At 51.2% G+C, this 26,961-nt stretch overlaps 10 protein-coding genes across 10 annotated transcripts; 5 read left to right on the top strand and 5 right to left on the bottom strand.

Moving 5' to 3' along the window:
* Positions 1–1,337: 1,337 nt before the first annotated feature.
* Positions 1,338–1,906, bottom strand: PSV08DRAFT_363922 (uncharacterized protein; the record flags this gene model as incomplete). Its single annotated transcript, XM_014227661.2, has 1 exon — positions 1,338–1,906. Exon 1 carries the CDS (start codon positions 1,884–1,886, stop codon positions 1,338–1,340), a length of 549 nt encoding a protein of 182 aa, XP_014083136.2. The 5' UTR covers positions 1,887–1,906.
* Positions 1,907–3,434: 1,528 nt separating this feature from the next.
* Positions 3,435–5,303, bottom strand: PSV08DRAFT_206203 (actin family). Its single transcript, XM_014227663.2, has 5 exons — positions 5,214–5,303; positions 5,114–5,160; positions 4,910–5,056; positions 4,058–4,849; positions 3,435–4,008 (listed from the first exon to the last, which is right to left on the bottom strand). The coding sequence occupies exons 1-5, from the start codon at positions 5,230–5,232 to the stop codon at positions 3,841–3,843; spliced, it is 1,173 nt and encodes a 390-aa protein (XP_014083138.1). The 5' UTR covers positions 5,233–5,303; the 3' UTR covers positions 3,435–3,840.
* A 508-nt stretch (positions 5,304–5,811) lies between these two features.
* Positions 5,812–7,192, top strand: PSV08DRAFT_314721 (60S ribosomal protein uL18). Its single transcript, XM_014227664.1, has 4 exons — positions 5,812–5,852; positions 6,001–6,073; positions 6,125–6,278; positions 6,332–7,192. The coding sequence occupies exons 1-4, from the start codon at positions 5,844–5,846 to the stop codon at positions 6,999–7,001; spliced, it is 906 nt and encodes a 301-aa protein (XP_014083139.1). The 5' UTR covers positions 5,812–5,843; the 3' UTR covers positions 7,002–7,192.
* A 515-nt stretch (positions 7,193–7,707) lies between these two features.
* PSV08DRAFT_363919 (uncharacterized protein) lies at positions 7,708–11,935 on the top strand. Its single transcript, XM_014227665.1, has 3 exons — positions 7,708–8,015; positions 8,127–11,000; positions 11,049–11,935. Exons 1-3 carry the CDS (start codon positions 7,925–7,927, stop codon positions 11,726–11,728), a joined length of 3,645 nt encoding a protein of 1,214 aa, XP_014083140.1. The 5' UTR covers positions 7,708–7,924; the 3' UTR covers positions 11,729–11,935.
* Positions 11,936–12,135: 200 nt separating this feature from the next.
* PSV08DRAFT_363918 (uncharacterized protein) lies at positions 12,136–13,437 on the top strand. The gene is made up of 3 exons (XM_014227666.2): positions 12,136–12,351; positions 12,419–12,668; positions 12,747–13,437. The coding sequence occupies exons 1-3, from the start codon at positions 12,190–12,192 to the stop codon at positions 13,223–13,225; spliced, it is 891 nt and encodes a 296-aa protein (XP_014083141.1). The 5' UTR covers positions 12,136–12,189; the 3' UTR covers positions 13,226–13,437.
* A 492-nt stretch (positions 13,438–13,929) lies between these two features.
* PSV08DRAFT_206191 (heterokaryon incompatibility protein-domain-containing protein) lies at positions 13,930–15,681 on the bottom strand (the record flags this gene model as incomplete). Its single annotated transcript, XM_066092052.1, has 2 exons — positions 13,930–14,790; positions 14,842–15,681. 2 exons carry the CDS (start codon positions 15,679–15,681, stop codon positions 13,948–13,950), a joined length of 1,683 nt encoding a protein of 560 aa, XP_065948817.1. The 3' UTR covers positions 13,930–13,947.
* A 740-nt stretch (positions 15,682–16,421) lies between these two features.
* Positions 16,422–17,643, bottom strand: PSV08DRAFT_249265 (fungal pheromone mating factor STE2 GPCR-domain-containing protein; the record flags this gene model as incomplete). The annotated part of the gene is made up of 2 exons (XM_014227669.1): positions 16,422–16,807; positions 16,860–17,643. 2 exons carry the CDS (start codon positions 17,641–17,643, stop codon positions 16,422–16,424), a joined length of 1,170 nt encoding a protein of 389 aa, XP_014083144.1.
* Positions 17,644–18,640: 997 nt separating this feature from the next.
* On the top strand, positions 18,641–20,821 carry PSV08DRAFT_226922 (uncharacterized protein). The gene is made up of 3 exons (XM_014227670.1): positions 18,641–18,861; positions 18,911–20,009; positions 20,058–20,821. The coding sequence occupies exons 1-3, from the start codon at positions 18,699–18,701 to the stop codon at positions 20,602–20,604; spliced, it is 1,809 nt and encodes a 602-aa protein (XP_014083145.1). The 5' UTR covers positions 18,641–18,698; the 3' UTR covers positions 20,605–20,821.
* Positions 20,822–22,986: 2,165 nt separating this feature from the next.
* Positions 22,987–23,805, top strand: PSV08DRAFT_363915 (replication factor A protein 3). The gene is made up of 3 exons (XM_014227671.1): positions 22,987–23,183; positions 23,305–23,407; positions 23,535–23,805. The coding sequence occupies exons 1-3, from the start codon at positions 23,034–23,036 to the stop codon at positions 23,603–23,605; spliced, it is 324 nt and encodes a 107-aa protein (XP_014083146.1). The 5' UTR covers positions 22,987–23,033; the 3' UTR covers positions 23,606–23,805.
* A 31-nt stretch (positions 23,806–23,836) lies between these two features.
* Positions 23,837–26,941, bottom strand: PSV08DRAFT_6701 (uncharacterized protein). Its single transcript, XM_066093984.1, has 2 exons — positions 24,640–26,941; positions 23,837–24,581 (listed from the first exon to the last, which is right to left on the bottom strand). Exons 1-2 carry the CDS (start codon positions 26,833–26,835, stop codon positions 23,985–23,987), a joined length of 2,793 nt encoding a protein of 930 aa, XP_065948816.1. The 5' UTR covers positions 26,836–26,941; the 3' UTR covers positions 23,837–23,984.
* Positions 26,942–26,961: the final 20 nt, after the last annotated feature.

Here is a 26,961-nt window from a genome sequence, read left to right as displayed (position 1 = left end):
TGCGGATTCGGTGTGTGTGTTGCGCCCTGCAAAGCAACCCTCCTCCTTTTCTTCTTACTTTCCACTCCAAACTTACTCTACACGCTGTATATAAATGTGCGTCTGCGAGAGAAAAAAAGGGCAGTTTGGGAAGCGTGATACTTGTTCATTTTTAAAGTGGGGAGAAAGAGAGAGAGAGCATCGGCAGAGTGAGAGAGTGAGGGAAACAAAGCTACCAAGGCAAGTCTAGCAAAAGGAAAAAAAGGGACTAGTAGGAGACAAGGTCCTTGGAGTGGATACTCTTACCTGCTGATCGGGATAAAATGGGTAGGGATGTTTGCACATGGGCGGTGCGGGTGTGCGGACGCAAAGTAATGCAGGCGGGTTTTTGACTCAGATGTTTTGGTGCGGGTAATTTTTGCTCTTTAGACTACTTGTTACTCCTTATTTTCCTCGTTGCGGCGCGTGCTTTCGTGCTGATGCTGGGAGGTTGGCCTAAGAAGTGGATACAAGAGAGAGAGACATGGGCTGAAGGTGTGGGGAGGGGGAAGGCGCAAGGGGGGGGGGGTGGAAGATGGGGCCCGGAAACGGGTAGCGCGGCAAGGCGATTCACGTGGGTGGGACTTGTTTTCGAGGTGGGTGGTTGGGTGGTGTGCATGGGTGCCGAGACAAGGTTTGAAGACATTTTGGGATGTGAGCGCGAGTGTGATGTGTGGCGAATAATGTTTGTTGAGTGTGACTGGACATGTATGTTTCACTGTGGATAGATTAGTTTGGGACATGGAAGCAACACATCTGGAAATGACATTTCTATCATCGAGTTCTTGTTTTGAAGTGTGCAAGTTTTGTATTCACTGGCTATGTATGTATAGAGAAGAAATAAAATAAAAAAAGACCCGTCATCTGTCCAGCTCGACACTGATGATAGTGGAGCGCTTGCGGAGTGAAGCTAAGGACAGGCGAGATGCCGTACATGCCTTGGGGTTAAAAAAAAATAGTAACATTGGTTTGGGTATTCGACAAAAGGAAAAGCGACCGATGCCACGCTCCAGCACTTGGAGGTGATGAGACAAGGAGAATTTCTGCGCGCAACCATGCCCTAAAAGAATGAGACCGTTTCCACAACATGCTTTCCGTGGTGCTGTTGTATCTGACGTGGTTCCTTGTTATTTTTGTCTTGTTTTGGTGGATGAGTGTGGGTGATGAACGCCGTGAATGCTCCTTGCCATGGCCGTATGAGAACAGTAAAAAAAAACTCCAGGTGTGTAACCAAAGGAAAGGCGTGTAGGGTAATGGCTTGTTTCGTGTTGATGCATAGGCAGCCTTTGTATCAAAAGTGCAGGTTGGTGATTGTAAAATCATCTGCCGCCAACGGAGGTAGTCCTACCGGGAGAGTACTCGCCTCGACGACGAGCCTCCTCACGAATGAACTTTTCAACGTGCTGGTCAGCCTCGGCTCGGCTTACACCGGCTGTGAGGTAGCCGCCGACCTCATCCTCGAGCTCTAGGGGTGTGACGGCTCCAGGGCTAGCTAGGGGCTCGAGACGGGGGCTGGTTGGCCTGGGGCCAAAGCCCTTGTGCTGACGGCTGGTGTTGGCGAGAAGCTGCTGCTGGTAGAGGTACATTTGTCTTTGGACCTCAAATTGCCTGTTGGTTGATCGAGGAGAGGCAGGCGAGTGCGGGCTGTCGGGACCAGTGATTGGTGTGTTTGCTTGGCTGGAGTGGTTGGAGCTCTGGGAAGAGGCATAGTTGGCAGGATGGAAGCGAGGCAGCGAGGGGAGCCTCAGATGGGCAGCAGGGCCATGGTTGCTAGACTGGCGTGGGTTCAGAGCTGGTCGGCGTCGAGCCTGGGAAGGGATGTCGAGAGGTTGGGACCTGGGGGACAGAGGAGAGCTGATGGCAGGCATGGTGCGGTCAGAGGATCGTTGCATGTTCTGGTGGTGGTGATGGGAGTGGTGAGAGGTGGTGTCGGATCTGAAGATGACTCGCGAAAGAGAGGGCGATGCTGGCGGCGATCTCATATGATGGGGTGGCGAGAGGAGCTCGTCTGGCCTTATTGAGCAAAGGAGACGGGCTGGCTAAGATTGATATACCAACGGTCTTCCCAAATGGTGGTAGTGGTAGTGGTGGTTGTGGAGGAAGGTAGCGCAGTGCCGAGGGGAGACGAGGCACAGGCAGCGGCGGTGACCAATATATGTAGGCATATGGATGTATTTGGTAGTGGGAGGGTCCAACAGGCGTCGGGGATGGTAGCCGATGTTAATGGCATAGTAGGGCGGTGATCTTCCGCTTGGAGGCGCCGTCGTGCGGTAATCGTGCCTGAGAGGGCAGCAGGGTACAGGGCCGCCGTGTGGAGCCCGTTTCAATAATGGTGGCTCGCACCCGCCAAGGGAGGTGGTGCTGGGGCTGCTGGGGACGGCCAATCTCAGCGAGTGGGAAGGGAACAGGACCCGGCGTGTTGGCGGTGCGTGGATAGCTATGGCTATGGCTACGGCTACGTGGGCATGACTATCTCGTCATGCAGAATGGGTGGCCCTGGTTTGCCGATGTGCATGGCCATGGGGGAGGGCGGGGCGTTTTTTTCCGTCGGTGGTGGTGAATGTTCCTTGCCTTGTGCACCATGGGCCTTGATGACGCAGTGCAACGAGAATACCGGTTGCCCTCTCCATCCCCATTGCCAGCCCCGGCGCTAAACGCGTTGTGCGAAGACGCCATGGCCAAACCTGAATTCCAATTTGCCCTGCAGCGCGGGGGGCCCTGCGTGTGCGAGCCCGTTGCAGACTTGCCCGTCGCGGGCTGCTGTGCGGTGCAGTGCGCTGTGCTGTGCTGTTCTGCTGTGCTCTGCCGTGCCGTGTCGTGGCGCATATCGGCGTGCTGTGGTGGTGGTGGTGTATGTACATACATCTGTGCTATGTACATAGTAGACGGAGACGACGCCCGCAAGGCACAACACCACACTACCACACTACCACACCACCACACCACACCACTGCCAGTTCACCACCGTGACCCTAGGCACACGCGTCGGTGTAGGCGCTGTAGGTGTAGTGCTGTGTAGTGTCGTGTAGTGCCGTGTGCCAGCGACGCCACCCACCTTGGACCCAATTCGCGGCAACCATCGATCGAGATCCAAGACGCGTCTTTCCCCTCAAGCCCCCGAACTTCACCCCGTACTTCACCGAGTGGCAAGCCATCCGTCTTCATGTCCAGCATCCAGGCGCGCCTCGACGGGTAGTCGGTTCTAGACAAAACTCCATGGACCTTCTAGCACTGTCCCTAGCTGCTCGCTATGACGATGAACCAAAATCCTCCCTGCTGTGTTGTTGGGTCACCACCACCCACAGAAATATCGCGGCTTCTCGGTCCGCCCCCAGATGCCGTCATCAACTTCACTCAAACTCACAGCATACACTCCTTCCATGTACCTACACACGTGCAAGACACCGACATTCCATGCAGGGACATGCAGTTTAGCTCGAAGTCCGCTCACCTGTAGGCTGTACCACTGTATCCAGCAACGGCTAACGTTCCGCTGCCTGCTTGTGCTCACTTCCCGCACTGCTCCTGGCGACCCGAACCACCCTACAGAGTCCGCCCACCGCCTCTCTACTAGCTAAAACTACTGTGGCATGACGCCTCCGGTGACGTTGGAAGGGCTAATTACCCCACGTTCCCAAACACCCTACACGACAACAATGACGGCTGCAGGGTGCGGGAGATGACACGCCAATTTTGACAAGACACATGACCGTCTCACTGCATGCAAGAAGAAAAAAAGCAACAAAGGTTTCCCGTCCAACGTGCGTGTCAGCCATTGTGCCGTGAATTTGTTGGATTTGTTCGTGTGCAACTGCGTCTTCACTATCCCCTCGCCCCGAGCTTCTCTAGAGCACGTACACCCTGCTCTTCCCACTCTGCCTTTGTTATCCACATGTTTTCCTTGTCTGCCATGATGTTTGCCAGCACAGCACCACCCAAGAAGACCATGTGCCTTCGCCGAGGCGGGTCCTCGATGCGCACCTTGAATTTCTGCAAAAGTGTTAGTGCCAGTGACCACGGCAGCCAGTCGGTTACTCACGTTGAGTCGCTCTGGGTTTCCGCCTAGAACCTTGGTGAGCCACAGCTGCTTCAGCTCCTTCTCCAACCGACTAGGCAGACCCGGGTACATGCTGCTTCCACCACTCAGCACAATGGCTTTGTATAGACTGCTTCGCACATCCACGTCGGCCGACTGGATTGTGTTGAACAGGAACTCAGCGATACCGGGCTGTTCCACATCCACAAGGTGAGGCTGGAACAGACATTCGGGGGCCTCGAAACGCTCACTGCCCACCCGGATCACTCGACCGTCCGGAAGAGTGTACGACTCCACCAGCACTGTTGTGTCTTCGCTCAGGCGCTGGTCCAACTCGAGATCGTATGATACGTAGCAGAGCTTCTCTTTGATTTGTCGCACCGTTTCGAAGTCGGCGGTTCGGTTCAGGGCGTATCCCCTCCGTAGAAGGAGCGCGATGAGATTGCGGGTCACATCACGTCCGGCGACATCAAGACGTCGAGTGAGGTGGTTGAGCACGGTGCTTTCGTAGACGGGAACAATATGTGTAACACCATCTCCTGAATCGACGACTACACCAGATGAGAGACCCTGTGCGTATAGAGCCAACACAGCCTGGATAGCCACGTAGACACCCCCAAAATTGTAACGCTCAAACATGACTTCGCACATGGTCTCGCGGTTCTTGAGAGGGTTCATGGGTGGCTCAGTGAGCAGGATCTTGCGGCCAGTTGGGTCAATCTTCATCTTCTCGTAGAAAGTATAGTCCCACAGTTGTTGCATATCGTCCCAGCGCTTCACGATACCATTCTCCATCTGCACGCCGAGTGGTCAGTATCCAATTCTGTGCAACCATTCCCTTGCATGACCACATACGGGGTAGGTAATCTGAAGCATTGAGCGCGCCTCGGCAGCCTCGTCACCGCACATGATGTCCTTGAGCTGAATATCACCCGTGTTTTGCTCTTCGGTTCGCAGGATGGGCCGACCGACTATCGAAGGGTACTGGTGATCCGGGAAGTTCTGTAGTAGCCATGGTCAGCTTTGCAGGTTTCGTTGGGTGCTCCAGTCGATACTCACCTGTCCGGCATAACCCGCCTTAAGGAAACCAGTACCGCCATCGAGAACTAATTGGTAGGGTAAGCAGAGCCTTGAGAATTGCCAAAAGCGCATTGCTTACCAATAGGAGCTTCAGCCATCTTGTAAAAAGCTCTGGAGAGTTGGTGGGGTGAGGGAGGTGGATGTTGAGAGCTGGCTGTAGCTCGGTGCCTACGTGCCTTGAGGTTGACGACGTTGGCGGCGGGGCGCTGATGGCTGGCCGGGGGTCCGTGAGCACTCAAACGGGCAAAGCAGATGGTCGAGCTACAACTTGAAATGTACCAGCTACTTCTGATTAAACCAAAACCAGCATTCTAATTGCACGCTGAGAACTGTTACAGGGATGCAATGTGTTGCATTGCTTGGTTCCAGCACGGATTTCTTCCAGTTGGGCACCCAAGAGAGACTGCTTACGTGCTGCCCAAGGATCATGTTATGTGTGCAATCAATGCCAAAAAGAGCCATACTCAAGAGTTGGCATCTAACCTAGGGCTTCATACCAATGGCACATGTAGTGGTCAAGTCTTGCTCCCAATACTCGTGGTCACCCATCAGGAGCTTGCTTGCTTGCGTGGTCACCCACCTTGAAAGTTGCGGCTTGTACATCGTTAAGCGACATGGTCCGAGCGCCCACTCCAATATTCGGGCGTCTTGCACCACCATCCTCGAACTTTCTCCCCTCAGCCGAATCTACTAACAGCAGCCGGTCAAGATGCCTTTCGTAAGTACACCTTGAATTGCTCTCGCAACAGAACCCCCTCCATCCTACCGCCGTCATGGCAACCCCGCTTCGACGGTTCGTCGAGTGGAGTCTTTGCGAGATGCTTCGAATGCGGGTTTGAAGCGCAAATCGCTGACTCTGGGAAAAGTCCAAGCTCCAGAAGAACGACGCCTACTTCTCGCGGTACCAAGTCAAGTACAAGCGCCGCCGACAGGGAAAGAGTACGTACTAGATAAATTGCCTTGTTTGCGACCGCATCTAACAGTTGGCAGCCGACTACTATGCCCGTAAGAGGTTGATCACCCAGGCCAAGAACAAGTACAATGCGCCCAAGTACCGCCTCGTCGTTCGCTTCACCAACAAGGACATCATCTGCCAAATCGTCCACTCCGAGATTGGCGGAGACAAGGTCTTCATGGCTGCTTAGTACGTTGCACGCGACTTGGACTGAACATGAATTGTGGCTAACGAGTGCACAGCGCTCACGAGCTGAAGGCCTATGGCATCACCCACGGTCTTACCAACTGGGCTGCTGCCTACGCCACCGGTCTTCTCCTTGCCCGCCGTGTTCTCAAGAAGCTCAAGATTGACGAGGACTTCGTCGGTGTTGAGGAGGCCGATGGTGAGTTCACCCTCACCGAGGCCGCTGAGGTTGACGGTGAGGAGCGCCGCCCATTCAAGGTCTTCCTTGATGTCGGTCTCACCCGCACCTCCACCGGTGCCCGTGTCTTCGGTGCCATGAAGGGTTGCTCTGACGGTGGTGTCTTCGTCCCCCACTCCGAGAACCGTTTCCCTGGATACGACATCGAGGCCAAGGAGCTCGACGCCGAGGTCCTCCGCAAGTACATCTTCGGTGGTCACGTTGCTGAGTACATGGAGACCCTCGCCGATGACGATGAGGAGCGCTACAAGTCTCAGTTCAGCGGCTACATTGAGGACGACATTGAGGCTGATGGCCTTGAGGAGCTCTACCAGGATGCCCACAAGCAGATCCGCGAGGACCCCTGGAAGAAGGTTGAGGGTTCGGGACCCAAGAAGACCAAGGAGGAGTGGGCTGCGGAGTCGAAGAAGTACAAGACCAAGAAGCTCACCAAGGCGGAGAAGGAGGCGCGTGTCAAGGCCAAGATTGCCGAGCTTACTTCTGCTTAAGCGGTAGCCTTTTCTTCTTCATACTCTGTTCTATTATGAAAAAAGTACGGCTCTGGCGTCTGGGGATGACATGGCAAGGATGCTTGTCATGACAGGATACATGTTCTGTACTTAGCCTTTCACGACCTCAATGAGAAGATACGACGACGGGCCACGCAGTTGGCTGTCGCAAACAAGATACCCCCTTTTCATACTAGTGTGCCCATTCGCTATGCTTAGGTGAAACGTGGTGAAATGGGACGACATGGCCCATGTGACTTGCGCGTTGATGGCAGTAAGCAGTATGCGTGTAGACAATATTGGCTTTGAATTTGCCCCTGGCGGCTCGGTTCTAGATAGTCTTGGCTTTGTGCGCGTGTGTAGGTATTGGTTTGCGAGTGTCAGGTGTTTGAGTTCACGAGGGCGCACATGACCCCGGATACGGATGATGGGAGGGCCCGGCAATGATTGCATCACGCTCGCGGCTGGTCACGACGGGCGGGATGCCAACATGCATGTATGTGGTAGTACTTACCCAGATACGTAGTAAGCAGTATGTACATCCGTGCTAGTAGGGCGTATATTTACTACAGTGCTGGCGGAGAGAGAGCTGAGGAGGAGCCGAAGCAAGTAGCCGAGAGCGTCTTTCGTCATCGCCCCGGCCCCAATATACATACGTGCTAAGCACCGTCGCGCACGTTCGCCATCACCTCGCTGCTCGCCATCTGCCGAAGATCGCACAGGGCAGCTTTTTGAATTTGGGCGCAAGTTCTGACGTGAGCACCACAGGTCGACTGGTATAGTCTTCGGCTCCTTGCATTTCCAATCAACGCGTGGCGTGGGCTGATTACGCCGAACTCAGCTCAGTCAAACCCCGCAGATTCCCGACTCCCTCACCAAGGGTATTAGCAGCCCTGACGCATGGCGCCCCTGGATAATACACAATGACAACCATCCAGACATCGACCGATGCTGCGTCTGCCATGGAGGACATACATGGTGTAGATGTATCGTGGCTGCATCACTCGACTAGAGGTAAGGCCCGCTTACCCTGGGTGGAGACTGCTCGGCCTTGCGGCGCGACCCTGGATTACTGTCTCTGTCTCGTGTGATAGAGCACTGCTAACGCTGCACCCTTTACCACAGACCATCACCATCGCCAACAGGCCCCGTCGTCGCCAGGCCTGAGTAGAGATGCGCCACCCAAAACCTCATCTCATGGCGGAATACCTGTTCGGCCCCACCATGACGAACAGCAAACCCAGAAGCCGACACCGGCCACCAACAGACCCGCATCTCCCCCTCGACCGTCTCCTGTCGCAGCTGCACCTGCACCTGCATCACCTGTGACCGCGACTCCTCCCATCAAAGCACCGCCGAAGCGACCGACACTGCTCAGCCGAGGCAGTTCTGAAAAGAATGTCAACGGAACCACACCACCAGACTCGAGACTTACGTCGCGGCGCAACTCATGGATGAGCACCATCAGTTCCAAATTCTCCTCGCAGAACTCGCCGGCGCAAACTACCCATGCCCAAGCACAGGGATCGCACGCATCCCCTTATGGGGCCAACAACGCCTCTCCCTCTGCCAACGGTGCCCTGAATGGCATACAGGCAGCTTCGACCGGCCACAATGGCGCATCCGATCCCTATGTCCCGCAACAGCCCAAGACTTCATTCGTCGGCAATGTCCTTCGGCGCCTGTCTTCAGGGTCGCAAGTCAGTGCTGTGGGCAAGGTCTACCCCAACGGAGGCGTGTGTCCACGCAAAGTCATGAACATTGACCCAAACCGAGAACGATGCTTAGTGCCCGAGCTCGACCAGCATAAACTGCGCAAAGTTGCATTCTGTGTCGACGTTGAGATTGCCGGAGGGCCCAAGTACAAGGACGAAGCGGTTACAGACGAGAAGCAGCCAAAGCAAAAAGAAAAGAAGATGAAGGAGCGCGGTGAAGGCGAGGCACTCAAGAACCCGGATACTGTGGCTGAGCAAAAGGACAAAGCAGGCGTTGTCACGGTCGCGCAAGAGGCAGTCGGAAACGAGAATGAGCCCAACCCTGAAGGCACAGTTGTAGAAGACAAGCAGGAGACAACCAAGAAAAAAGAAAAGAAAAAGCGATCAGAAGCGGAAAGAAAGGAAAGGAAAGAGAAGAAGCGCAGAAAAGCCGAAGAGAACGGCACAATACCTCTAGAGTTGACCAGAGACGACGACAGCGGTAGTGCTGAAGGTGTATCTGCTGCGTCAAAGACAACGGCAGCTCCTCGCGCCCAGGATCGGCCAACGATTGACCCGCTGCGTATCTACAGACGATGTTGCCAACTGCGCGAATCTCCTATCCTCAAACGTATCAGTGACCAATTGGCAGCGCCGCGCGCATGCGCCGTTGTCCAACCCGGCGTCATCACCTGTCTGGATTTGACTGGATCGCGATTACAGCTAGCAGATTTTCTGACTTTATCCGATTGGCTGGCTATCGTGCCTGTAAAGAAGTTATTCTTGGAGGACGCAGATCTGACTGACGAAAAGATACGCCTTGTTCTCACCGGCTTGCTCGCTGCCAAGGTTCCAGATCCACCAAAACGTCGTAGCCAGTCCAGCGATGGTCCGCAGGATGGGCTTTGCCAGCCAGGTTCTTCGGCAGTGAAAAAGCTGGTTCTAAAGAACAACCCCAAGATCACATCCGAGGGCTGGAAACACATTGCGCTCTTCCTATACATGTGCAAATCCATCATGGCTGTCGACATCTCGATGATTCCATTTCCAAACTCTCAACCACAGGTGGACTCCCCATCTACAGATAGCACACCAGTTCTGTCGCCTACCAAAGACCCCAAGTCAGCAGACATTGCGGATATCTTCTCGAAAGCCATTTCCGAACGCTTGGGTGGTTCCGAGCTACAAGAATTAGTCATGGCCGAGTGTAACCTGAATTCCGCAAGCATCCGCAAAATCATCGATGGCTGTATCATTAGTGGTATCCAGCGTCTCAGTCTTGCAACGAATGACATAGATAGTGAAGGGCTTGAACACGTGTTACGATACTTGCGTTCCGGGGTCTGTCAAGGTCTCGATATCGGAGGCAATGATCTCAGATCTTGGATAGGCCAGCTTGGTGAAAGCATAAGGCACTGCGAAAACAGTCCACTTTGGGCTTTATGCTTACAAGACACCGGTCTTACTCCTGAATCGCTCAAGGCACTATTTCCAGTCCTTGTATCTTTACCATCCTTCAGATTCTTGGATCTTTCGCATAACAGGGGACTCTTCATGGGCCAGACTTCGCTATGTCTGCTAAGGAAATACATGCCCCAGTTCAAGGAACTGAAACGGATACATCTTGTAAACGTGGACATGAAGCTTGAAGATGCGATAGCCATTGCTGAAATTCTTCCCGACTGTCCGCAAATTGCGCACATCAACATTCTTGGAAACCCTGAAATCACACGCGTGGCAACTTCGACAGATGAGGAAACCCAAGAAGACGCTGCTGCGCTGTACGCATCTCTCACACTTGCGGCCAAATTGTCAAAATCCCTTATATGCGTCGACGTTGACATACCAGCTCCTGAACAGAGCGAAGTCGTCAAGGCACTCGCCAAACAAGTTGTGGCGTACTGTTTGCGTAACATCGAATCCATCAACGAAGTGCCTGAACTTCGTGCTGCACCAAAACAAGTCGAAGTACCGCGCATCTTGATGCGTCTTGTGGGGCCAGGCGACGAAGTTGATAAAGAGAATGACAATGCATCGTCAGCCGATGATGACTATATTGTTGGGGGCACGGGTATTGCTAAAGCCATGAGCTACTGCTTGTCTCACAAGGAGTCGGATCTCAGTAGAGTGTCAGTTCCAAGCGGCACATCCACTCCAAGGAGTAGAAGCCTAGTTCCAGTACTGGAAGAGCCAAGCAAGGCAAGAGCAATGTCTAAAGACTTGCTTGATACGGCGCGTACCACACTATCAAGGATACAACCGGCATTGATTCGAGAGGCGAAGAGTGGGAATGATATCAACTACCGTATGTCATGTCAACTCCGCATTTCTAACATACAGCTAACATGCAAAGGCCGTTTATTGTTCTTGGACCAAACCCTCCAGGGTATGATCCAGCGCTTTGAAGACGAATATCCAGAAACCCGCCTCCAGCCTTCAGAAGCTGCCTCTACTTCTAGCTCCTTACCAAGTGCTTCACCAACTGCTTCTTCAGCTCCTGCCCTCGAAAACAGCGTCTTAACAGACACGACAGCCCCTGAATCCGATGAAGACGAACCCCCTACTACACTCCGCTCGCGCCACAACTCCGATGTCTCTCTCGCATCTCGTAACATGTCCCTTGAAGAAGGTCGTCTGCATCGCTTTGGCCACCGCGTGCGCACTGGTCTTCTCAACTCCCGCCCAAGCACGCCTGATGATTCTGAGAACCAGTCTTCATTCCTTTCGAGCACGGAAGACGATCAAGGATTCCCTGAGCACATTGAATCGTTGCGCGAATACTTCATGAGTCACAGTGGTGATGATGAGTTGAGGCATATGATCGAGGGCAAAGGATGGGAAGAAGCTTTTGACAGCGTAGTGAAGAACGCCGAGGAGTTGAAGAACTTGGAGAGAGAAGACCCAACCCATTTCAAGATCTTCAAGGAAAGTCAAATTGCTGCCTTGAAGAATCGCAATCCAGATCTGTTTGCTCCAGGAGAAAAGCACGCCAAGAGCGACGGAGATGGCGATGATTTTGCTGTTGAAGACTAAACTAAAAACTGTTTAATACCGCGATTCGGGGGGGATGGGTAATGTAAAGTAAGCGTTGGACATTCACTATGGACTTGAGATACCAGAAGATACCCGGAGCGTCTTGATTCGTGTAGTTTTGTACTCTTTTTAAAACTTCAGCACGTAACCAACACACCTCCTGTAACGAGGTGGTTGAAGTAATGATATTTTGATGTTATATGAGCACGCATACTACCCTTGTGAATGTTCTTCAGCGACGCAATTTGTGACAACTGTGAACGAGATGAATGCAGCCAGAGAAATCTCGCAAATATGAAATGATGGAGAGCTGATTTGAGAATGCCCAAAGTCGCCTCATACTCACGCCACCACGGACCACTCTTGGGATGCACACTAATGCTGCTTCGTGCATGCTCCAATCACAAAGGTTCATATACAATCAACTATCTCTAAAGACTGGGCATTCCCAAGCCTTCGAGATGCCCAGTATCACCACCGCCTCCTTCTACTTACTCTTAGTCCTTGCCATATCAATTCAATATTTTCTTCCATCTCCTAAAACAAACATGACATCCCTCAGCACCCCATGGGCCGATACTCCATGTGAACTAATCACGACACCACAACATGCGACGGGAAAGGTAGTTTATTCTGAAAACCAAAAATCCTTCTTTTTCTACAAAACTCTACTGACTGATTTTCTCTCAGACTGACATTTTCACCGTCGGCGCCACACACATGGCGCACATCCACAACGCCATCCTCCGCGGCTACAACTCCATCTACCTCCAAGCACCCCACGTCAAAGACGCAGACAAAGCAGCATTCGTAGGATACGCACTAACCTGGTTCCGCTTCGTAAAATCCCACCACGACGACGAGGAAGCCGAGTTATTCCCCGCTGTAGAACAAGTTCTAAACGACAAGAACATATGGGGTGAAACGCATAAAGAGCACGGTAAATCCCACCCTTTCGCCGTCTTCTGTAAACAAGAAAAGATTTAAACGAACGAGGGGGGGTTGACAAACATTACAGAATCCTTCCTACAAGGCCTATCCGAATACTCAACGTACCTCTCCACCCTTCCCTCTCCCACAGCTCTAAACGGCACCCACCTCCAATCCCTCATGTCCTCCTTCCAACCCGCCTTCTCGCACCATTTCCACAGCGAAATCAGCACCATTGCCGCTCTCGCCACGCACCCTTTTGCCCCCGCGCCTAACACCCCCGAGGCAGACGCCGCAGCAACAGTCTTTAAATCATGGGGCAAGAAAACAGTCATGAAGGCGGGGACCCTGGATGTTGTTCCTTTTTTCCTGATGAACCTGGATGCCGCGTTTGAAGAGGGGAAGTGGGCGGATTGGCCGCCCATGCCCCGGCTGGTGCGCTGGGGGCTCGTGAATGCCGCGGGCAGTGTGTATGGGGCGTGGTGGAAGTTTGCGAGTTGTGATGCCAGTGGGAGGCCGAGGGATTTGTGGGCGTTGCAGCAGGAGCAAGGAGGGGTGAAGGAGTAGATTTGGGGGTTTGTGATTATGTGTTCTGGGGGGTTTTTTTTTTTCATTTTGGCATCGTATTCATTACGTACTTGCAGTTTGGAGTTGATTTCTGTTTTTTTAGAGGTAATCGCTGTTAGTTATGTATAGGCAATGACTAATGTAGTCTGGGTTTGTGAGAGCGGATGGACCTTCCATTTGCTTTCGATCAGATATGTATATATCTGCACCTTCTCTGCTCTCTAGATGTTCTTTCATTGCAACCTTGATATCGAAATAAACAAAAGAACAACATCCTTATCACCCTCTCACTATATCATCTACACTCCATTTGTGATTTCTTCTCCTCGTCTACAATGTCTTGCGAAGCCACAAAAGCCCCTTCTCCCTCCACTGCCGAAACCCTCAAATCCCTCCAAAAACGCATTACAGCCCTATGTATAAGAATCGCCACGGCCCGCGCCAACTACCGGGAAAAGCTGCCCCTCAATCACACCACCTGGACGCGAGAAGACGCGGTGTCCACCGATCTCAACCAACTACAGATAGATCTAGAGGATGAGTGGATCAATATCCAGGGCGAGTCTCTGGAGCTCAAGATGGTGTGGGTGGACTTTGTGGAAGCGGTATATGCTGATTTGAGTACGTTCTATGAGGGGGGGTGTTGAAAGAGATTCAGACTCATTTGAAAGAGAGAGAAGGCAAAGAGGGGGAAGGGGAGGATATTGGTAAGTAAAATGTTTTCATTGCCATTGCACCAGTCCATCGATGTAAACTTTCAGTGCGATATCATCGCCACATAAACCAGCGCTAATGCTTATGTTGATAGCCAAGTCGCTGTCTCCGACGAGAAACATGTCGCTTCGCACGTCGTTGCCGCGCAGCGGGTCGTACACGTAGTCTGGGATGCGCGTTTTGACAGCTTGAGGCCACGTTCCGATTGAGTAGCCGTTCTGCGATTGTTGTGGTACGGAGACGGCTTTGCACCAGTAGTGGCTGGTTGCGCGGTTGAAGCCAAAGGCGACTGGGTAGTTGAGGGAATGCGCATATGTGGCTGACTGGACGCGGAGGAGGAGGGCGCCCCAGAACTCGGTGACGTTTTCGGGGATGCGGAGTTCGTGAGAAGCCTCGTCCCAGGCAGCGCGGGGTGTGACGCTGATTATGCGGACTGCTGGTGTGATTTGATTTGATATGCGACGTTGGATGTGGAAGCTTTTGAAGTCTGTGGTTGTGAAACTTGGGGGGATGGAGAGTTTCTGTCGTATGTAGATGGTCTTTAGTTGGCCTGTTGGCCAGTCATCGATTGCAGTGAGGGTTCCAGCATCAACACGTGCGTATTGCATGCCGTCATCCAGACATTTCAATGTGATGGCTAAGCGCTGGCTCATTGAATTGCTTGACCGGATCATAGCCAGTACACGGCTCTTGTCATTTGCATCAGGTAGGAACTCAAGCTGGACACAGAGACCTATGGGTGTCGAGGCGATGGGAAAGGTGGACATGACGCTCTCACGCTCGATAGAATGACAGTGCTGGAACTCAGACGGACTCCGTGCAAGCAAGCCCCGGTATGTGGACTGTCGTGACTCATTTGCGCGCCACGAGAACAGCGAGTAGTCGTCGGTCGTTTTGAGTACCTCTTCCTGTAGCCGAATGAAGGCCTTTTCGCCTTCCCCGTACAAAAGCGGCATGTGGATACCGAAGATACCAAGTAAGCTATATGCTACGTCCTCGATGCGCGTGCTCTGACGATGCGCAGCCCAAGACATCCTTTCTGCCACTGAGACTTCACAAAGTGATCTGGAATCCTCAAGAATATGGATCGGTATGTTAGTCACATCCGAAAGCTCTTTCAAAAACTCGACCTTCTCCCCCATCAATGTCCAATCCTGGAGGTAGAAGCGGCATACAACAGGCGCTATGAGCTCTTGAAGAGTCCATCCGCGTTGCGTCCATCTGCTATTCGCAAAAGCACATCTCGCGATTTCTGAGGCGGTCCTGAAGTCGCCGTGGTTTTTGGCAATGTCGCTAAGATACACGATGCACACTTCTGCGTCCCTATACCAGCGATACATGGAATTTATGGCTTCTTGCAGTTCAGCGCTTGACGTTTTGTCTATGCAGCATGTATCTACCCAAAGATAGTTGCAGCCCTGGCCTCGCGCTTGCTCGGCTGCATTGATGATTTTGCTGTAGCCTACACGCTTCATGAGATCGCTTTCCGATATGGTACCTGACAACGCCCCAGAGTTTCCTCGGATCATCATTTCCAGGGCCAACATGAGATATGTTTGCTCGTTCTGCGATAAAGAGGCTGGCAACGATGATGCTGAGAGTGCGCGGGCTCTGTTGATCCAAACATATTCTTGGTGGCTGACTTCGTCCGGACCCCACGTGTGGGAGAGAATCGCGTAGGTAGGGATCTCATTGTCATTGAACCATCCGAGCTCGAGTGTTCTTGTGTCTATGAGACGCATGACAGGTGCTCCGCAACGTGCCGTTGTCGAAAGTCATTGGACTGGTGGGGTCAGTCCGATCCGAAAACGATTTGTGCAAGCCGCCCGAAACACGCGCCTTCCGCTTCAGTCATCATCATCGCTCGGATCTGGAGTTGCCATATATCCTTCTCCATCACTTTTAAAAAAGGTGTACCTGGGACAACACTTAGGAATATTTTTAAGATATACTCAGCCCAATCAGCTGCTCACGACATGAGGGCGATTTTAAGAAAAGATTGGAATCGACAATCCGTGTCCTCAACCCCAAACCCCAGCACCGCAGATATATTCTTGTATCCAATATACAAAAGAGCGTTTTACCGCCATTGATGCATTTCAAGTCTAAATAGGATCATAAAATATAGTTATAGTGAGTATCAAGAAAAAGGCATTGTTACCTTATCTGAGCTAAATACCTAAGAGAGAAGTAAAGAGAAGAAAAGACGGGATGAAATGCCGACGATAGGAATATGAAACATATATATGAACTACCAATGTTTGAAAAAGTACCCAATCATCATGATCGCTGTGTTGAATAGAAAAATTACTCGCTCGCTCCCCGAGAAGTCCCGACCTGCTTGGATGGAGCTTTATCATCACATGCAAGCCCATCCGCGATAGACTTCAGATATCGTTCTTAGAAACAGCTAAAGTCAAAGTCCGTTTTCCAATTTCGACATGGGAACCTCGACCTTCAGAAAGAATGCAGAGGTAGCAGGTTAGACCCGACTAGCAGCATCGTGGCACGAAACGTTGAAGTCGCGGTCGACCCTGATTTCGTTGCTATTCATGCTCTTATGAACAGGTACGGTAGGAGTAAGAGGAATGCTCTCAACGTCCTTGCTCTTTGTATCAGACCACACACTCATCTGACGACTCTTATCGCACACAGTAGAGCCCCCGACCATGGTAGCGCTAGACCCAGAATTGAAGTAATCGTTCCTGATAAGACGTTGATGAGCATCAGGCCCTCTAGAAGCAAGGTCCTGGTCGTTCACAACTCCCGCCCAGATTGCTGATAGTGGAAGGAAGATGCAGACGACTGTGAGAACATGAGTGACAATCTCAGGAAGGAATGCTGCAAATTGTAGCGAAGAAAAGATTGCTGTAGGCATGTCAGTTAAGTCTTGATGCTAGGACACACGTCATAAATGTACCTGGAACCAACATGGTCTGACAACCCATGATGAAGACGACCTGAATTGGTCCAAATTGAGGCATGTTGAGACGACGCCTCTGCAAAATCGCAAAACCGAGCTTCCAGGTGAATACGCAACTGAAGAGCCAGATTGCAACTGTCTGAAGCATGTAGGAGATTGACACCAGGTACTCAATTGAGTCTGTGGGTTGATAGGCCAGTGTCAACTTGGTGTTGTAATACACGGCAGCGACTCTGTACCCAAAAGAGACGCCGGCCATGATGATAGTAACAGTCATGATGATGCTTCGCTGTAGAGGTGGTGTGGTGACGCAGACGGTCCACACTTGAAGGCTGAGTGAGGTGAAGACCAGAGCGTTGACCACGATTCCGAAGATATTGATGGCGATATGATTGGCAAAATCTCCGTCAGTGATGCGTCTCCAGTCCTGGCTGAGAACGGAATAGGGATTGTAGAATTCGCCCGTGAGCCAGGTGCTGAACAGCAGACAACGGATGCAATTGGTGAAAACACAAGCGGCATTGAGCAGGAAGAGGGAGGACTTTCGTCGATCGGCCTTGGTCGTGATTAGGAGAACCAGAAAAAGGAGTAAACATGCTCCGAATCCGGCCCCGTAGCTGATTGCAAGGCGAAATCCAAAATAACGATATTGATCAAGGTCCTGCATGTTTCTCGTCACAATAACCCATCCGCCTTGGCCATCGGAGACTGTGATATTCAAGTTCTGACTCCAGGGGTCAAAGTCGGGCGGAACTTGGACATGCTCCATTGGAACATCCATGATGCTTGACAATGGTGAGTGTTGTCGTTTGAGAGCGGTCGCGTTAGGCTTCTCGAGGCAATGTCTTGAGACAAGTGCTGAGGCGTACGAGAATAAGTATAAGAACAAGACAAGGCAGTCACACAATCACTAAACGCGGGTTTGTGTAACTTGGTTCGTGGTGTTGAAGTTGGGACCTTGTGTGGCTCAGAAGAATGATAGTAGAGGCAGGCGGCGGCTGAAAAGAGTGAGAGGATCCCGCAACAACGAGAGATATACACTGTGCGAAGCAGCATGTATAATAGCTACAAGGCAACAATTTTTTCTTGATGAATGTTGTCGCTAAACATTGTAGTTGATGGGGTGATTGGATGAAGCGCGTTCAGTTCCCGAGTGGATAATAGCAACTGCAGTGACAGCATGGGAGTGATCGGCCACCTCGACTCACCATTCTAAGTTTTAGAGTCAAGGTGAAAATTTGGTCTTGGATATTTCGATACTCTTACTATTGTTCGTGGTCCCGGCGGCTGTGTGCATCGAGTTACTGACTGTGACAAGTCCCCGTTCGGTGACGCAGAGCCAATGTTCTGCTGTTGTTCTTCTCCTGTCTCACTGCAAGTCGCAAGGTCGCTTAAGAATTTATTAGAAGCCATCAATTTTGCTGTTTGAGGCGCAGATGGAAGTGGTGATAAGGTAGCGTAGAATTCCTTAGTATTGTTCTTCGACTCAGGCCCCGCCAATGCTCTGAGACCCATCGGATCCCGGAGCACTGGTGACAAGTGACATCGAGGTCGGCAGTGACTGCACCACATATCTTGCATGTACTAGGCATGGTGCTAATAGCTTTGTGATCGAGACGCCGAATGCATATATGGTCTTTGCAGCATCCATATGAGAGGATGAGCATACGGTTCTTCGAGACACAGGGATGATACGCACAATGCTACCATGAACCAATCAGAGCATGCGCCACCCACTTGTCCTGCACGTCATCGCTAGCTTAAGTGTTCTGAACTTCACAAACGTGACCGCGCGTTCTATCTAATCTCGCCACGACGCGTCCAACGACTCCGACAATGTGGACGCTGGTCTCGTCGAGCACTACTGTTGCGCCTGGATCAAACGAATTCAATTTGCCGAATGAAGGCATCACTCACATAGTTGTGAGTGCGAACTCCAATCATGCTGAAGTGGTGCGCGTTTTGGATCCACGCATGCAACGGGAGCTTGGCCGCATCGGTATGTTCTTCCATCTTCAGTTTCCATGCGCACGCGCTTACATTGCTAGTTGCTGGGCCATTTGGAGTCAAGTTGGAAGCTGTCGACGAAAAGTTAACTATTACACCTGGTCAATCACATGCGCCATCTCCGTCATCCGCCAAGTTTGAGTTACAGCCACGCACTGACAACCACTCGGAAGCGATCTTTCTCCGCCATGGCGACATACTGCATTTGCCCTCCTTAGAGTCAAGTTTCACCTGCCAATGGACCGACTCCGAGGTTCAAGTCGACTCATCAGCAGTTCCTAATGCTCGTCGCGTAGCTGAAACTCCAGAAGATGAAAGCGAAGATGAATGTTTGACTGAGTCTAAGCCTGTCACCAGAACTGAAAATCGTCATTTCCCGCTTCGGGCGACTCCACAGCTTCCACAACAGCAATCTTTCGTGGTCCAGGAGACCCCAACAGCAGCTCGAGTCAATAGCGTATCAGCTTCATTAGCTGCAGATATCAACCCACCCGACTTTGCTGATGGTACGAGCGGGCCAGTAAAAGAAACGCGACCTTCGTCACGGGAACATGAGCCAGAAACAGAGCCAGTATCAGAGAACTTTTCTACAGCTCCAACAGGTGAACCGCAGAACGCGGATGTTCTTCAATCAACCGAAATGCCAGCTGTCGGTCCAGTTACGAACAGAACCAGGCCTTCACTTCATACGGCTGACAAAAGTTCTCCGCAAGTGCAGATTCCTCCAAAATCTACCAAAAAGCGCAACACCTCTGCTGTGCAGGAGATTTCGAATTTCGAACAAGAAGCACTCGCAGTGGGGGTCAAACGTGCAAAGACGAACAACAATGCAGATGCAGGAGATGCTCGACTGAGTAGCGTTGACACAGCATCCCAAAAGTCTAGCAAGAAAGGAAAGAAGCGTCCGACGAGTACATCTCGCACGGAAGCACTTGATGAGGCAGAAGAAGCGGATTTGATACGATCTCCCCAGAGCACGCAAGAGTCGACATGCGCTACAACGGAAGTTTACAATGGGCATCCACCAAGGGTAGCTTCTAGTAACTCTACGATCACGAAATCAAGTCAGGCAGTCAAATTGCTCAAGAAGCAAGGAGGAGCTTATGTAGAAAAACTGGCTGACGACTTCAACATACTATGGTAAGTTCAAGTGCAGCTTGGAGTGTGGAGTTTACTGATTGCTTGTAGCGTCAGAGACGGCGACCTTCAGAAGAAGACGAAAGTATTATATGCTATTGCCCGTGGGATTCCCATTGTGACGGATGCGTGGCTTTTAGACTCGGCAAAGGAGGGCCACTTGCTCTCCTTGTCTGCCTATAAGCCTTCCACTTCCAAGCAAGAAGAGGATTGGGGATTCAGCTTTGACGATGTGTTTGGCCAACCGCAAACGCCTTTTGAAGGCTACACCATTCATTTTACAAAGAATCTCAGGGGCGTGTACGAGTCGTTCTCTGAAGTCGTAGCAGTGTGCAAAGCTGCAGGTGCGAAAAATGTTACATCTACCAGGATGAATACAACAGGAGACAACATTGTGCTCGCAAACAACTACGAAGATGATCCAGAAGCGCAGAAATTGATAAAGGACGGCATAACATGCTATACGAAAGATCTCTTTACTATCAGCATCTTTCGTGGCCATCTCGATCTTGGGAGCGACGAGTTCAAGATAAAAGCACCCAACGCAGATAGCACGCCATCAAAAGAGAAGAAGAAGAGAGGCAGAAAGACCATGTAGAACATGGTATACATGCTTCCGACCCAGACAGAATATGGATGTCGAGGTTGGAGCATTTTTGAATATCTTTTGCTGAACAGCAAGCGAATATACAGCTTGGTTGAACACAACCAACGTGACTTGACGCGCGCCCCCCTCTATACCCAGGTACCCCTACTCTTGTATCTACAGCGATGAGAAGTAGCGATACAATTCAGGCTAATGTCATATTGAGATACCGCAAGGTGTTCTGAGGTGTCTTATGCTCCGTGTAAGCGAGCTAGACCCACTTCCTACCCCCGCTCTACCCATTGAAAACTTGCACAGCACCTTTGCGCGTCCACCCTTGTATTTCTTCTTTCATTACTGGGCTATAGAAATGTTACACTTTGCCTTCATATCATCAATCACATGACAATAAGCCACGAGCAACAGCAGCTCAACATCCTCCGTGGCGCAATTGGCTAGCGCGTCTGACTGTTACAGCACTATGTAGCTTATCAGGAGGTTGGAAGTTCGAGCCTTCCCGGGGGAGCAGCTTTTTTTGTCGCAGAGTCGTTCAAAGAAATAGTGCAACTTTGTTTTTTGTAAGAAGGAGAATGCGGTCGAGACGAGTTGGGTGTTAGTGCGTCATTAGCGTCGGGTTTTCATTTCGGAACTTGAGATGGGAAAAGAGAGTCGGCTGTACACGACCAAATCAATCAATCAATCATGATCAGAATTGATGACATCATTTATTATCCAAATGTGATGAACGCTCTGGTCTATGAGATTCACAGTCATCAAAGTCTCGGTTATCTCGTTCACAGCCTATTGCTCCGCTACCTTCTTGCGCCAGATGTCCCCCAATTGCAGTGGTACGTCTTCGTTACTGTACAGTACCCACCTAGAACAATTTCCTTACATTTACTTTATTGTGCCTAACTTTTCTTACATGATTTGTCTCTGGTTGATCCATCTTTCAACTTTACCTACAGTGCAGTTTTTTTTGAAAATGTAGCCACACACCTGCGCCACTTCCTTCGGACTATGGTTCAACCATGTGCCTGATCTTTGGGTTGCTCTGACAAGGGTCTATCTTAAGAACCTAGAAGCCGCAAGACCTTGGCCCTAATCAGGCAGTAAGCATGGCCAAGACGTGCGGCTGAAGGCACGGCGCCCATCGCCGTGAGGCTAAGCCAAGCGACGTAGCGAAACACTGACCTTCCGAAAAGTAGCCACGCCAACCTATTGGACAAAAACCCTATCATGCATAAGCTGCCGTCTTACTCGATGAACTACGCCTAACACATGGGCTTATTAGCGAAGTCTTTTTAGGTTAATTTGCAAGGCTGAGTTTGCTTGACAACTACTTACCTCGGAAATATTTGCGGAGGACCGCGCGCAGGTGCAAACATGCACTTTTGATGCTTCATGAGGAAGTAGTCATGCGGTAAAAATGTCTCTGCCGTATATCTTGTGAGACTAGACAATGGCGTGTACGGCCTAAGAGCGTATATAAGAGATAGGGACAGTATGGAGAAAGGAGACATTATCAGCATATTATCACACCCACCACAGCCCATTTAGAGAAGCAAAAACCATTGGACTTTCGTTTTACCAATATTTCACACCAAGATATGATTCCTTCCGTCTTCGCATCACCTCTGGGACCTGCACAAGCAGCCGCCCAAGCCCAGGCACAGGGCCAGGCAAGAAATCAATCCTCGTCTCAGACTCAGTCTTCATCACAGTCTAGCACATCGCAGTCCTCCAAAGTACACTTTCCATCTTAGCTCTAGCGCCCGGACTCTAGCTGACAAGTGCAGTAACCCGGATTGCAATTCCTACTCTTTCCTTCTGTAACATCAAATTTGAATCCAACAGAATCCGACGTACATAACTGCACAAGATTCCTTGCCGATACTTCCAGGCTCATCACCAAGGAGACACTGACAAGAAAGACTGGACAATGATGGAGATAATAGAAATTCTGGACTTGGAAAGGGGCTGATTTACGGGGAGAGTTTCTGTATTAATTTCTTGTTACTTTTTTCTTTGGGTTAAAATATAGAAGGCTATAGAATAAGACACTGAGATATTGGACAACAGGCCTGCGAGTGCTCACTTCACCCTACCACTAATCCGTACCCCTCGAAGGTAAACATGAATACATCGAGGGGGCCACTTCACTCTCCTTTTTCTCTTTGATCACAACAACGACCCCAAAATTCCGCAGTCATTGTGCCCAAATGCACTCAAAAGTAATCACTCCAGTTACCCAAACGTCACGTGCCAGCGCAACAACGCTAACCCCACCCACAACGCGACGCGTCAAACCCTCAAACCAGCATCACCGCCACCCGTTGTCCCTGCCCCTCACAGACAAAACACCCCCCAATTCCCTCCTCTCCCACGCCCGCCAACCCTCCGATCCCACTCGTCAGACTTTCTATAGCACAAAAACTAAAATGGACCACCCCCAAACCCCCCGCATCCTCGCCCCGCACCTCTCCAACTTTCAACACCGCATCGTACGCATACTGGGCAAAGTCGTGCAATTACGCGGCGAAACGGCGGTGATCGATGCTGGAGGTCAGATTGATGTTATTTTGACTCGGGTACGCATACGCACCTTTTTGTGGAGCTGGGAATGGAAGTGGACGAGAGAAGACGAGGCAAAAGAGAGAAAGAGGGAAGAGAAGAATATTAGATAAATGGAGTGCTGACACAAATTGATAGGATTCGCATCTCACTGTTGGTCACGCAGTAGAGATTATCGGCAAGGTGGATCAGAATTTGCACGTCAAGGTGCAGGCTGCGACGGATTTTGGGACGGGCATTGGTATGTAGTTTCTTTCCATCCTTTCTATGATTTGTTTCGGTGTAATCACCATACAACATGTTGGTATCGGATAAGAATTATATCGTATCTGTGAGGAAGGAGAGGCTAATGTGAAATGTAAAAACAGATTTCAACGCAGCGAATGCAGTAGTGGACGCTACACATCGGTACAAGGAGATTTTCTACGACGACAACTAATGACTCATCGTTCGGACTTGGGGAGGTTTTTGTAAGCAGAAGAGATAAGAACGAAAAATGAGGGTGAGGTATAGCTCGATACCACAGTAGAAATGCTGCCCTAACCTCAGAAGCGCTCACGACGAAGAACCAACGGGTTGTTTCACAGCACAGAATATTAGGAGACATAGAAGCAATGTCTAAACCATGACAAGATTACACTTTTATTCATGAAGAGATAATGCCATACAAGTCCATGGTATCTCGTGTCAACGCTGCCCTCCCTACCCACATCAAGTAAAAACTCCCCATGTCCAAAACCCCCAAAATGCTGAAAATCTCTATATACAACACGCTAGAATCCATCCTAAAATATAAGAAAAAAAAACGAAGAAATGATTTACAGCTTACTCTTCACTACCTCAAGTCTAAACTTGACATCCTTCAACTGCTTGCCGGTAGGTTTCCACTTTTCGAACAAGCCAAGTAAGCTCTCGACCTCATGCCCAAGCTCCTTCTTCACAACATCCTCCTCAAGCAAGCCTCTCATAGCCCAAGGCAGAAAAAAGGGGTTTGGATTCGTCGAACTGCCGCTTGGTTCGTACTCTTGTACTCGAAGCTTGAGCACATCTTCCTTCTTACCCGTGCTCAGCTTCTCCCCGATAATAGGGATATTGATGCCTTGGAAACTTCCTGCAGTTGAAGGGCGCTCCTTGCTTGAAGGGATGGGGAGGGATGTTGTTTCGAGGGCGTGTTGGACGGCGAGGGCGTATACGGCCGGGTCTTCGTAGACGCGGGAGTGACCTTCGCCGCCATACAGAGAACCGGCTAGTGCAGGTGAGAGTTCGCGGATGAGCCCGTGGTCAGGAAGCCCCAAGTTACGTAGTTTGAGTGTGAAGCCGACGAGGTGGGTGAGGAAGTCGGGGGCGTGAATGCGGCCGTCTACGAAGACGGCGCGATAGATGTATGGATGTGAAAGAGTTGAGAATGTGGATGACTGAAAGGGGTGTTGAATTAGCATTTGGCTTCTCACAGGGGATAGGGGTATATCATACTTCGAGTGATACCAGTTGGTCGTCGATGCTACCAACATACAGTATACGCACTCCGGATCTCAGAACCTCATCCAGAGCAGCGAGGTACATCTGGCTGACGAGACTCTTAGGATTGGTGAACTCAAAGAGCTCTGCAGCCGTGGGGCCAAAGTATTTGGTTTTATACTCAATAAAAGGGCCCATGTTAATACCAGCCATGGCACATACTCCGATTCTTGTAGCATTGACACAGCCAAACTGAATCAACTTGGCCACAAGCATCATTGCAACTGGCACGCCCTGGGAGTGGCATGCTACAAGAATGAAGTCTGCTTGTTTGATGTGGTCAATCCAGTTGAGTAGGAGCTTCCACAAAGAGTTGACTCGTTCAGCGATGAAGCCTTCGCCCTCCAACGCAATCTGCTCAATCTCTGGTGTGTACCCACGCGCCTCGGTCCAGTCTTTGATCGCTGCTGCCGCGGCATTTGCGAACCGGATCGATGTACCGGTGGGCTGACCCAGCACTTTTTGGATAATGGGTGCAGGGAAGAAACCATGGACACCAATGGCTACAGCCTTCTTGATCCTTGGCGGTGCAGGGTTAATGTGCAGATGAGGGGCTCCAACCTCGCCTCCAAGAAAGTATTGGCGAATTTGTTTCCAGAAATTCGGTTGCTGCACCATCTGGTAGGTGTTTCTAAACTCTGGCAACAAGAGATTTGGCGATTCTTGTTTGCCTTTGCCTGCTTGTTTCGGGGCAGGTTGGGAAGCGGGGCCTGTCTGGGCCTTTGTAGGCTCACGCACTGGAGATGTCTTGGTTGGAGTATTTGCTTTGCTGGAACTAGGAGTATCTGTCGGCGTGTCTTTCGCTACAGCCTTTGTCTTTGGGCGGCCTCGTAGCGATGGAAATGATTTCCTAGGTATAGGTTTCTCCTCTGGCGCTTTTTGCGGTTCTTTAGGAGGTTCTTGGTCAGACTGTGACTGTTCCTGCTCGTTGAATTGTGCAGCCTCGGGGTGTGATTGCGAAGGGGTATCGAAGACAGCTACCTCTCCTACATGCTTTTGTGGTCCAGAATCGCCCAGTTTCTTCTCATCTTCTGGCTTACCCCTATACCAAAATGCCCAAGCTGACGCTTTCGAGGGTTTTGACGCTTGTGTGGTAGAGCTTGCACCATTGGGCGCAGCAGGCTCGGCAGTAACAGGCCCGGCAGTAACAGGCTCGGCAGCAGCAGGTGTCTCTTGAGCAGATTTTTGCTGGGTAGGTTCCGTTTCAGTCGTCTTGGCCGGTTGAGATATCTCGGTCGCTGCTTGAGGGGCTGGCTGAGAGGTTTGGTCTGGGATTTGTGAGCTGGCTTCTTGAGATGGCGGCTCAACAAGAGGCGAATTGGCCTGAGCATTCTGTGCACTACTCCACATCCAGAACCAAGATCCAGAAGTAGCCTTTGCTAAGCGTTTGGCAGTAGAGGGCGGGGCCTCGGTTTGTGCTTCCTGGGTACATGGTGGTTCGGGAGCATCCTTCATTTCAGTATCTCCATTCTCATCAGTCTTTGCTGGTGTTTCAATAGCGTCCAAGCCCTTGGTCTGAGCATCTGGCTCCTCTGAGGGGGTAGGTCCAGGTAATGGGGTGGTAGAGGCCACTTCGACGGTCGCCTTTGCCTCAGTGGTGGCTTTCCCAGCTTCAGTATATCCGTCTGGCCGCGACCACCAACTTCTCCATCCCCATGTGCTTGCAGCAGCAGCAGTCTGTGACGCGGACGGTTCGGGAGGCAATGGAGGCTCGTCGACGGTCGTGGGTGTAGGTGGTTCTTCGACGCTCTCTGGCTTCGGGGTTGGTTTCGGCATGTCTTCGACTAGACCGTCTGAAGAGACGTTGACCTGTGTAATGGCGGCAGGTATGACGTTGCTCTTGCTCGAATTGCGCTTGGTGAGAAACTTCTTAGGCGACTCATCCTGGGGCTGCTTCGCTTCCTCGCCCGGCAGCTCGTTGGTTGCGCCCCCGCTGACACCGATGCTCTCCTTTGCAGTTTGGACTATGGCTGGTGCCTTGGACCGCCAGCTACCCGACCCTGATAGCCATCTGCTGCCGCGGGGGGTTAGTGAGCCGGTAGAGGTAGGAGTCGTTGTACCGACTGAAGATGTCGAGTCGGCTACATGCTGGTCTGAGGTAGTATCGGCAGGGGCCTGTGTACTTGGCTTAGACTTCTTGCGTGGAATCATGCCTGCAGCACGGGAGAAAAAGCCTGGTAGGCGGAGAGGCCTCTATCTTTTGTTATGAACACAGACACGACATGTGCAGCTGGCGGTTTACCTTCATCCTCATGCGGTGGCCCAGGCACGCGTCGA

Source organism: Bipolaris maydis (genome assembly GCF_028858645.1).
Source record: "Bipolaris maydis strain C4 unplaced genomic scaffold PSV08scaffold_10, whole genome shotgun sequence".
NCBI classification, from domain to species: domain Eukaryota; kingdom Fungi; phylum Ascomycota; class Dothideomycetes; order Pleosporales; family Pleosporaceae; genus Bipolaris; species Bipolaris maydis.
Note: the sequence above shows the minus strand (reverse complement) of the source record. Positions and strands in the feature narration are given on the sequence as shown.

Coding starts and splice junctions, on each gene's coding strand:
- PSV08DRAFT_206203 (XM_014227663.2), bottom strand. Junction 5,057..5,113: donor AGGCGGGTTATGCCGGACAG/GTGAGTATCGAC, acceptor TGGCTACTACAG/AACTTCCCGGATCACCAGTA. Junction 4,850..4,909: donor TGCTTCAGATTACCTACCCC/GTATGTGGTCAT, acceptor CTCGGCGTGCAG/ATGGAGAATGGTATCGTGAA.
- PSV08DRAFT_314721 (XM_014227664.1), top strand. Junction 6,074..6,124: donor GCGCCGCCGACAGGGAAAGA/GTACGTACTAGA, acceptor AACAGTTGGCAG/CCGACTACTATGCCCGTAAG. Junction 6,279..6,331: donor AAGGTCTTCATGGCTGCTTA/GTACGTTGCACG, acceptor ACGAGTGCACAG/CGCTCACGAGCTGAAGGCCT.
- PSV08DRAFT_363919 (XM_014227665.1), top strand. CDS start 7,925: ATGACAACCATCCAGACATCGACCGATGCTGCGTCTGCCATGGAGGAC. Junction 8,016..8,126: donor GCTGCATCACTCGACTAGAG/GTAAGGCCCGCT, acceptor CCTTTACCACAG/ACCATCACCATCGCCAACAG. Junction 11,001..11,048: donor TGGGAATGATATCAACTACC/GTATGTCATGTC, acceptor TAACATGCAAAG/GCCGTTTATTGTTCTTGGAC.
- PSV08DRAFT_363918 (XM_014227666.2), top strand. CDS start 12,190: ATGCCCAGTATCACCACCGCCTCCTTCTACTTACTCTTAGTCCTTGCC. Junction 12,352..12,418: donor CACAACATGCGACGGGAAAG/GTAGTTTATTCT, acceptor ATTTTCTCTCAG/ACTGACATTTTCACCGTCGG. Junction 12,669..12,746: donor TGAAACGCATAAAGAGCACG/GTAAATCCCACC, acceptor CAAACATTACAG/AATCCTTCCTACAAGGCCTA.
- PSV08DRAFT_226922 (XM_014227670.1), top strand. CDS start 18,699: ATGTGGACGCTGGTCTCGTCGAGCACTACTGTTGCGCCTGGATCAAAC. Junction 18,862..18,910: donor ACGGGAGCTTGGCCGCATCG/GTATGTTCTTCC, acceptor TTACATTGCTAG/TTGCTGGGCCATTTGGAGTC. Junction 20,010..20,057: donor GACGACTTCAACATACTATG/GTAAGTTCAAGT, acceptor GATTGCTTGTAG/CGTCAGAGACGGCGACCTTC.
- PSV08DRAFT_363915 (XM_014227671.1), top strand. CDS start 23,034: ATGGACCACCCCCAAACCCCCCGCATCCTCGCCCCGCACCTCTCCAAC. Junction 23,184..23,304: donor TTGATGTTATTTTGACTCGG/GTACGCATACGC, acceptor ACAAATTGATAG/GATTCGCATCTCACTGTTGG. Junction 23,408..23,534: donor GGATTTTGGGACGGGCATTG/GTATGTAGTTTC, acceptor ATGTAAAAACAG/ATTTCAACGCAGCGAATGCA.
- PSV08DRAFT_6701 (XM_066093984.1), bottom strand. CDS start 26,835: ATGATTCCACGCAAGAAGTCTAAGCCAAGTACACAGGCCCCTGCCGAT. Junction 24,582..24,639: donor ACCAACTGGTATCACTCGAA/GTATGATATACC, acceptor CACCCCTTTCAG/TCATCCACATTCTCAACTCT.